The sequence below is a fragment of the Taudactylus pleione genome, unplaced genomic scaffold (genome assembly GCF_031769625.1).
Source record: "Taudactylus pleione unplaced genomic scaffold, aTauple2 ptg000108l, whole genome shotgun sequence".
Lineage (NCBI taxonomy): Eukaryota > Metazoa > Chordata > Amphibia > Anura > Myobatrachidae > Taudactylus > Taudactylus pleione.
In genome coordinates, this window is record NW_028284510.1 from 2833032 (window position 1) to 2842757 (window position 9726).

The following is a 9726-nucleotide window of genomic DNA, read 5'->3' on the forward strand; positions in this document are numbered from 1 at the left end:
AACCAGTTCTGACCTTATTGTGTGACCTGTTGCATCATCAAGTTACACTTCAGCAGCAAAGTGAATTTCTAGTTGCACTTTGCCTATTTTTTTCAGCCAATTACATTGATTTACACTCATTTTATTGGCAAACATAATAGAGGAATTTTTGAGGTATCTTTTTGGTGCTAGTTCCGAATATGATATCAATTTTGCTAGATTGTCTCTAATTTTCGAGATACACAGATGAGAAACTAGAAATACACAACTAACTGACTGCTGGTTGGGTGGCCGATCACTTGTGTACAGAGGGAGAATGTTCTAGAAACAGGGGTGTCAAACATGTGGCCCTCTAGTTACTGTGAAACTACATGTCCCATAATGCCTTGCCACAGTTTTAACATGCCCTAATAGCAAAACTGTGGCAGTGCATGCTGGGATGTGTAGTTCCACTGCAGCTGGAGTGCTGCATGTTAGACACCCCTGTTCTAGAATGATCATGTGAGAACTGAGAATATTCACGTCTATTTTTCTGGATTGTCTTATACATTCCCACATACCTGTCTTATGGCTAAGGCCCTGATTCAGAGCCACTCGTGAGCGCACAGCGCTTACAAGCGGCCCGATGATTATTGACTGCGCATGCACCGTGTCCGGTGTGTGCGAGCCCCGCTGAGCGGCTGAAGTTCAGTTGCTACGGGGCTTGCAACATGACAGGGCGGCTGTCAATGGTGAGTGACAACTCACCCCGTTTTGTGGGCGGATAGGGGGGGGTGGCAGAACAAATGCAGGCATTCCCTTAGGCATGCCTGGCGTTTGTTGGGAGGTATTACTGACAGCACTACTGATGTCAGTAGTGGACTTCCTGCTCTATTAGAGCAGGAAGTCCACTCAGCATTGCGGCAGCCTAGACCCTACCATAGGGTCTCGTAGCAAGACTGATGGTCGCAATTATCGTGATGGTCTGCTTGCCGCTCACACAAGCTGTGGGTGGTCTCCACACCTGTGAGCGGCCAGACAAAAAAAAAAAAATGCCCACAAACCCAGGGAGCTGCCAGCGGCAGCGAGCGGGTCTGAATCAGGGCTTAAGTTCCTTACTATTTGAGGGTAACTAAAGCCAACTCAAAAAACTACTTTCATTTTTTAATTCAGCAACCCCAAAATACCCTTTATTTGTTCAAGTATCCTTTGTAACTAAACATTTTATTTCTCTGGCTTTGTTACCAAACACACAAAAGTGACACATTTTGGGGAATATTCAATTGGGGGCGACAAAAGCAAAAATCCAGCACCTGCAAGGTTTTTCCTGCAGGTGGAGGATTTTTGCTATTCAATTCGGTGCATGCTTTTATTTATTTTGAGCGCCGGGAGGTTTTTTTCTCGCACCTCCAGAGCAAGTCTGATTTTTCCTCTAAAATCGTTAATTTTAGGAAAGATCAGTGGGACTTGCTCAGGAACCCCTGAGGACTAATTAAGCAATTGGAAGTTTTCAATTAGCTTAATTAGTCCTTAATTACTCACCTTCTGCAGGGCTGTATTCTGCATCCAGCGTCGGGTCTGCAGCAGCGGTGAGTATGTAGTGTGTGTGTGTGTCAGTGTTTGTTAGTGTTTGTAAGTGTGTATGGGTGAGTGTGTGTATGTGTGAGTGAGTGACATTGTGTGTGACCCCTGGTGTGCCCCCCACAAGTGTATGTATGCCCCCCGTAATGGGCGCTGGGAGGACTACCTCTCCCAGCAGCCCTTGTGCCTCCATGCATCCCCTGGAGCCTATCAGCACCCCCCGGGACTCCCAGAAGCCCCCTCCCCAGTGAGAAGATGGAGGGGAGGCGTAGCCACAGAAACCACCAGAGACCCTGGGGAAGTTAAGTGTATTTTTTGTTTTTTTACGCTGCGCTGCATTTTCAGAGCTGAAAACATTGCAACCACTTTTTAAAAATTGGATACCGTGGGTATTGGGAGCACGCATACCGATATCCATGCTAAACCTCACAATCAATTGAATATGCCCCTATGTGTCTATATTTTTCTTTACTCTTTTGAGATAATCGGCAAGGTCTTATTGCCAATTGGAGGGGAGCGGCAGTTTTTTTGGGGTTACCTCACAAAGGCACCAGTACTGCTCTGATCAATTTTGGATATGGTTTTCAATATAGCTTGGGCATCCCATACTTGTGTTATCAGTGCTTTTTAGGAAGCCATCCAGGGATGCCTATTACTGATGCTAATTAAGAATTTGGTGTAGGAGCAATGCTGTCTATCTTTTTAAAGTCAATTAGTTATTTATCTTTTATATTATTATAGTGATCAGAATTATATAAATAATGTAATGACTCATCATTTTATAATTAGTTTTAATTGTAAATTATATACAAAAACATACTTATATTTGTAAACACTGTTCACTGTTCTTTTTTTACAGGTCACTAGTACATATGTACTTTTCTGATACTGTAAATGGACTACATTGAACGTGTAGGCTTTTGGGGACAATTGCCTATTTAGGAGATTTCACAATGTAAAAACAAATTCTACACAATACTCCTGACCCCCACTGTAATTATTATTTAGTCCATAAACTAAGCAGTATTTTAAGAGAAAACTGACTTTATTTTATTGATGGAAGGGGTAGTACAAGTTATTTTTCACCACCAAGGTAATGACTGAACATCAGAAAAAAAGAATCCCAATTTACAGATTGTATTTCCTGGGACAGATATGGACCCAGGAAGAAGATGATGATGGTAGTGATGATGAGGATTATGATGGTGATCAGGATGACTATGATGCTCATAGTGGTGATGAGGATGATGGCAATGAGAATGATGATGGTGATGAAGAGGATGAAAATGATGGTGATGATGATGTGATAATGATGGTGTTGATAATGATGAGGATGAAGGTCATGAGGATGTTAATGATGGTGGTGGTGGATGATAATGATGATGATGATGATGATGATGAGGATAATGATGGTGATAATGATGATGATAGTGATGATGGTGATAATGATGGTGATGAAGAAGATGATAATGATGGTGATGAAGAGGATGATAATGATGGTGATGTGATGATGATGATGATGATGATGATGATGATTACAACCGTGATTATGATGTTGAAAGTGATGAGAATGATAATGATGGTGATGATGACGATGATCATGGTGATGATAATGCTGGTGATTTGGCAGATTATAATAATGGTGGTGGTGATAAATATGTGATGGTAATGATTATGTGGTTGACAATGATGGTGATGATGCTGCTGATGATGATGATGATAGTGTTGATGATGATTAATATGGTGATGATAGTGTTCATGATGATGATTATGGTGATGAAGATGAGGAGGAAAATGATGGTGGTGATGGTGATAATGGTGATGAGGATAATAAACATGGTGATTAGGATGAAAGTGATGAGGATGATAATAGTGATTATGATTATTTTATAGTATGAAACTAGCAAATCATTGTATTTGTGTGCAGCTTTAATATTATTGAATCATACATTTTAGGGGTAACAAACAATATACACTAAATGACACATTGCTTCAATTAAAAAATAGGCTAATTCAGAATATACACAGAAACTGGACACTCCTTAAAATAAAAAAACAAATATATTTTTTCAAATACATTTCTTATAACTTTTACAGTGTATTTCTTCACATCTGCTGATCAAACCTGTAGATATACATCACAACAGACCGCATGCATACTGACATGTGTGTCCTGCAATCACTAGAGCTTATATCCATACAGCTTGGTCTACAGTAGCTTACTCTAGTAATAGTCATTAGCATAGCTTCACCAAACAGGCTAGTATTACAGCTCATACTTAGAACACATTTCATGTCAATTTAAATACATATTATATTTATTAATATACTGCTACAACAATCATTGATAATAAGCAACTCACTTTTTATTGACACCTCACCTCAACTCTGGAGGCTTGAGTCCCATACTGAACTGGCTGGAGCTAAAGTTGACAATATGAAACTGTGTGTCCCTTTTTTACTGGTTTGCAGGCAAGTCTGTAACCTTGTTCTGGTTACAATGTTAGCAGGACAACCCAACATGTATTGTCCATCCGCATTAGTGAAAACCAGTCTCGTGCCATAGCACTGGTGGTAATATTTGATATAGGTGATTCAGTATGATTTACCGCTGGCCGACAGTGGCAGAACAACAAGGATGAAAAACCCAATTGTCATTGGTAAGTATTCACTAACCTAATTCCCCCCTAACCCTCCCTTAGGGGTGCCTAACCCTAACCTCCCTCCAAGTGCCTAACCCTAACCCCCCCCTTCACTGCCTACACCTAAGTTCCCCAGGGAGGTGCCTAACCCTAACCTCCCCTCTGGGGTGCCTAACCCTAACCCTCCCTTCCCCTAGCCTAAACCTAACCTTCCTGGAGGGTTGCCTAACCCTAAGTCCCCCCCGGTAACCCTAAACCTAACCCACCCCCCATCGCGGCTGTCCGCGCCTGGCTTACCTTCGATCGGTAAGCCGGGTGTCGGGCTCCCGGCATAGGGAAAATGACAGGCATCAGGATTTCGACACCTGTCATTTAACCCTTGCCAGGATTAGACAGCCGGGAAGCCGACGGTCGGGATGCCATCCATCGGCTTCCCGACTGCTTTCAGATATAGGGGAAGGGAGCATCACCTTTTGTAAGTATTTTAAAAATAGTAGAAACAATTCAACCCTCTCAACTTCTATCTTAGGAAAATCAGAGAGTTTTTACCCAGGATGAATTTGATGAAGGTAACTGTCGTAACTTTACACCAACACATTTACACTATATATTAGACTTTACTGAAGACTGTATTATCTTTGCTCCAGACTAAAGAGTGCAGATGCATTTTTGTGTGTATGTTCTTGGTGTATATGAGCAATACAGCACAATAACCAGTGCTTTTCACTAAACCAAAAATAATGTGACTTTTTGGACCCAAAGTTCCTCTTATCAAACCTGACTGTCATTTTACTCCATATTAATCTATACTGGATTCCAAAACTGAAGAATCAATCATTTTTGCAGTATAAAATATTGAATAATCCCCCCAATCATCCAATACTTTTACTACAAATAAAATAAAGTGACTTTGGGATTTTAAAATATTGTGTAGCTGTCTTGTGTATATCACTGCTAACATAATTCTTTTTATGGTGCATGAGGTATCAATCTGTGTAAACTTCTGCTCCAGCAATTCATGGGAACTTCAGTGGAGGGAGTGAAGATTTGTGGGACCTCTGGCGAGAGAGGTTGTTCATGTAGTTTTTATTTATGGAACCTCTGAAGAGATGTTTGTGCTTGGGGTACTGACTCATGAGACCTCTAAAGGGAAGGGTTGCAAGAAGTGCCTGGCTCCACCTGGTTAACCTGATGTTTTCCCCTCTAAACATGCTGTTTCATCTCTTAATGCATGAATATAATTAGGTCTGCTGGTTTCACATACTCTGCCTTTGGGTCAGGAGAGCTGCGCGGAAAGTTGGAGACCTCTTTTATGGTGGGATACAGTGTTGCATGTCTGGTATGGGACCTTTTTCATCTGGTGGAGAAGTGGGTCCGGCATCCAGTGAGGGTTGTGAGGGGAGGGGGAGTGGCCTCCCTCCAGCTCTCTACTTGGCTTGTACTAGATAGAGTATACACCATTTATAAAATAGATGTATGATTAAAATGTTTTGACATTGGCCATTACACGAGTTAAAAATCATTTGTACATCAAATATAGTATGTGCATAACATGACAGTGAAACATGACAGTTATAAGCTTGTTTGCAGTACACTGTACATTATATTAACTAGTGAAACTTGACAAGTATACTCATGGTACAGTCGGTCAAGTAAAAGATTATGCAGCTGATTCAGTCACATGTAATTGGTCGAAGATACAGCCACATTACATGCTTGTAAATTAATGTGTATTTCCAACTATATTCAGAGCTGGATGCATTTCCCCTATCCATCGGCTTATGATACTAGCCTTTTTCACTATTAGCATGAATTGCCTACAATTTCAGCCACATGCCCGCAGCACACTTAGCCTATGTGCAAACACTAGTGCCCGGAAAGTTACACAGACTTTTCTATTAGTGAATATGCAACTGGGATGGATATGACTGAATGCAACTCTCTGTTACCTGTAGTTGCTCAGTATTGCTTATGCTTGGGTCATGGGCTTAACTACCATTGGTGCAAGGGGATACAGCTGCTATGGGGCCTATAGCAGAGGGGGGGGGGCAATCTAACTTGTCAAAGTTACATTTGTTACATACATTTTGCACCATTGGGTGGTACATAGGGACCCTAACAAACTTTTGCTATGGGGCCTTTAAATCCCTAGTTAAGCCCCTGGCTTGGCTATGGAGTATGCACAATGCATAAACTTGCGATATCCATTTGAAAAATGGACAAGTGTACACCTCAATCCGTCCATAGGTTTAGTAAACTGCATAATTTTAACTATTGAACTTGATCATTTTAATCATGAAAACAAGTGAAGACTAACTAGAATATATATATATATATATATATATATATATATACACATTTATATTTAAATAGTGTCAACAATTAAAAATAACAATAAGTTCTGGATATACATTGTAACAAGTATCTAATTTGTATCCTGTCTTTACAATTTCAAGGATTTTTCACCTTCAGATGACTTTAATTTATAGACTTGTGCATTTCTTCTTGGGAATGTAGTTGGCATCCTGGCATGTGGATTGCCGACGGTCAAAATATCAGTGTCGAAATCCTGACAGGTCGGGGTCCCGGCACCAGTATCCTGACCACCGGAATCCAGAAGGTAAAAATCGGGGTGTTAGGGAGAGGTTAGGGTTAGGTAGCAGGATTAGAGTTAGGCATTAAGGGCAGGGCCATCTCTTCCATTGGGCTTGTTGGGCAGTTGCCCAAGGGCCCAAAGCTGGTAGGGGCCCACCAACCTGTCCTCCTACAGCCATGAGTACTCACCTCAGTCCCAGTTTCACTTCATCCATTGGCTTCAGACTAGTCAGACAGAGTCTCTCTGCATGTGTGGGAGGTCTGATGGGCATGCAGGAGTGTTTAATTTTATTGACCATTTACATTTTTTTCCCGTGAATGGGTGGGTAGGAGCCCAAGTGCATTGATTTGCCCAGGGCCCACACTGCTGGTAAGACAACCCTGATTAAGGGGAAGGTTAGGGTTAGGCAATGGGTAGGGAGTGTTAGGATTACAGTGCAGGGAGGGTGAGGTTAGGTTTAGGCACTAGGGGGGAGGTTAGGCACTGGGGAGGGTGCATTAAGGTTAGGGTAGAAGTTAGGGTAGGGTTTAGAAAAACACATACCGTAACTTCCTATGGGTGTCGGAATTCTGGCTGTTGGGATGCTGCTGTCTGTATTCTGTCCAGCAGCATCCCGACAGCTGGGATTTCATACCCAACCCTCCTCTTGCATTATATCCTAAACACATTGTTTGGCTTTAACATTTTCATGTAGTTCACCCTTTTGTACACTATAACACATTATTTATTAATTTCAGGTTAATTTGTACTTCTGGATGGAAAACATTAAATAGAGATGGACTCGTCTTAAACTATCTTTATTTAGAAGTCTAAGTAGAGATTTTATTTAGAGCTCTTTCAATCCTAGAAGGTATCGATTTTATTAAAGACTCTTTAAAGTCTTGGCCTATGAAGACATAGAGGATGGGATTAATACAACTGTTGAAGTAAGCCAGACAGACACACATTACATTTACTGTATTATCTATCAGCCAAGATGTTTCATTCATTGGTATTAATGGCCAAGTGTAATATGGAAACCAACAGATAAAGAAACATGTCACAACTGCAGTGATAATCCTGTATGGCCGCTGAGACTTCTTTGGTCTTTTAACTTCTCTAAGTTTATAAAGAATGACACAATAACATAATAGAATTATGGCGAAAGGAATCAAAAACATTGTGACAAATCTGATGATTTTCATATTATTTTCATGAGCAGTTAAAATAATAAATTTTCCTTGGCACTCAGAAATATCTGTATACACAATATTTAAAATCACATGAGGAGCACTTAAAATCAGACTCAAAACCCAGATTATTACCGATGTGGTGCGGACACATTTTGGGGTTCTTTGAATCTTAGACCAAAATGGCCACATTATAGATATACAGCGATCAATGCTCATGGTGGCTAAAAAATTGACACTAGCACACATGGTTATATACAGTATACCAGTACTGACTTTGCATAATGTCCGGAATACATAAACATTTAAATACAAAGCCCATTCTCCAATTTTAAAAGGGAGAGATGCACAGCAGATGAAATCAGCTATGGCCAGGTTGAGGATCCATACAGCACTGACTGTCTTCTTCTTGAATCCAGCAATCCAGATGACTAAGCCATTCCCTGGAATTCCCAAAATAAAGGTGATACTGTAGAAAATGTTAGACAGCATTCGAAACATTGTAAAATATGAGAGCAAATTATTGTCATACGTGATAGTCCTATTGGAGTAGGTCTGATTGTCCACAGTATTATACTTCATGGTGATTAGACACCTAAAATGAAAGCAGTTTGAGCAAAAGAGTTTTATTAATAATTACTCAGTGCATTCAGTTTGTAACTTAAGATGTAACTTAAAAACTACAATGCCAGGAAAATAACTTGCTGGCTAAACCAAAAGCTAGAGGAGCAGCATAAATACATGGCAGTCTAATAGAATATAGCGCATCTATGAAACATACAGATGTAGCTGTGCTCATTTATCCTGCTATTGCAGCTTGTATGGAGCGACTAGTGTGCCCACGTCTATGGCATGCACAAGCTTATGCACACGCATGCCATAGATTTCAATGGGAAGAAGACCGGCCGCACCTAGTCACAGCCTGGCAAAAGCTGCACTATGCCACGATTCATGTGCCTGTGCGCATACTTCATGGCAATGATGTACATGACTACATCTGTAGTTGCACAGCAACCCTATAGAATGTTTTCATTAATCAAGAACTAATAGCCTAAAAGTAAAAGCCTAATAGAAAAAAATATAATATATTACCAAAACACTTCTCCTCAGGCCAGTACAGCTGATTTTTGGAGTAAGTATCATGTAGTAAAAAACTTGATCACCATCAAACTTACTCCAAACAGCAAACCAAAGACTCATGGCCAGTTCAGGTGATTCGGAGGTGGAGATTGCATGTGCTTGTATATATCCATGCTGCTGGTACCTGATGCTAGACTGCTTGATATATTTCATTTTTCAGATTTTGATAAACAACTTATATGAACTCACTGCAAATGATGAAATAGGGAAGAGGTGCCTAGATGGTTAAAGACTCTACCTCTACATACTGTAGCACACAGATGCTTTGACAAATTTTATAATTTAGGAAAAAATATTTTCACATTGAAGAGGTGGCTGTTTTGGTCCTTTGCCCAGGCATGATAATGTACCACTTATCACTTTTATGAAGTGCTTCCACTGGTAGATAATAACTTTGACATAAACAACATCATCCTCCTAAATTTTATCAACATGTTCTTGTCCAACATAATTCCTCATCATCCTCATCATTGTCAGATACACAATTCTTCCCATTATCTTCCTGTTGCACTGTTACAGTGTCCAAAGTAGCACCCTCAATTTCTATGTCTAAACTATCATTAATTTTACTACTACTCATCCTTCCAATTGCAGTGGGTTAAGAAATTGTGGAAGAAAGATATTCTAGGATTACAATGTC

At 40.3% G+C, this 9726-nt stretch overlaps 1 protein-coding gene across 1 annotated transcript; it reads right to left on the reverse strand.

The window, feature by feature from the left end:
• Nucleotides 1-7586: 7586 nt before the first annotated feature.
• On the reverse strand, nt 7587-8528 carry LOC148525447 (C3a anaphylatoxin chemotactic receptor-like). The gene has a single exon (XM_088470933.1). It carries the CDS (start codon nt 8526-8528, stop codon nt 7587-7589), a length of 942 nt encoding a protein of 313 aa, XP_088327059.1.
• Nucleotides 8529-9726: the final 1198 nt, after the last annotated feature.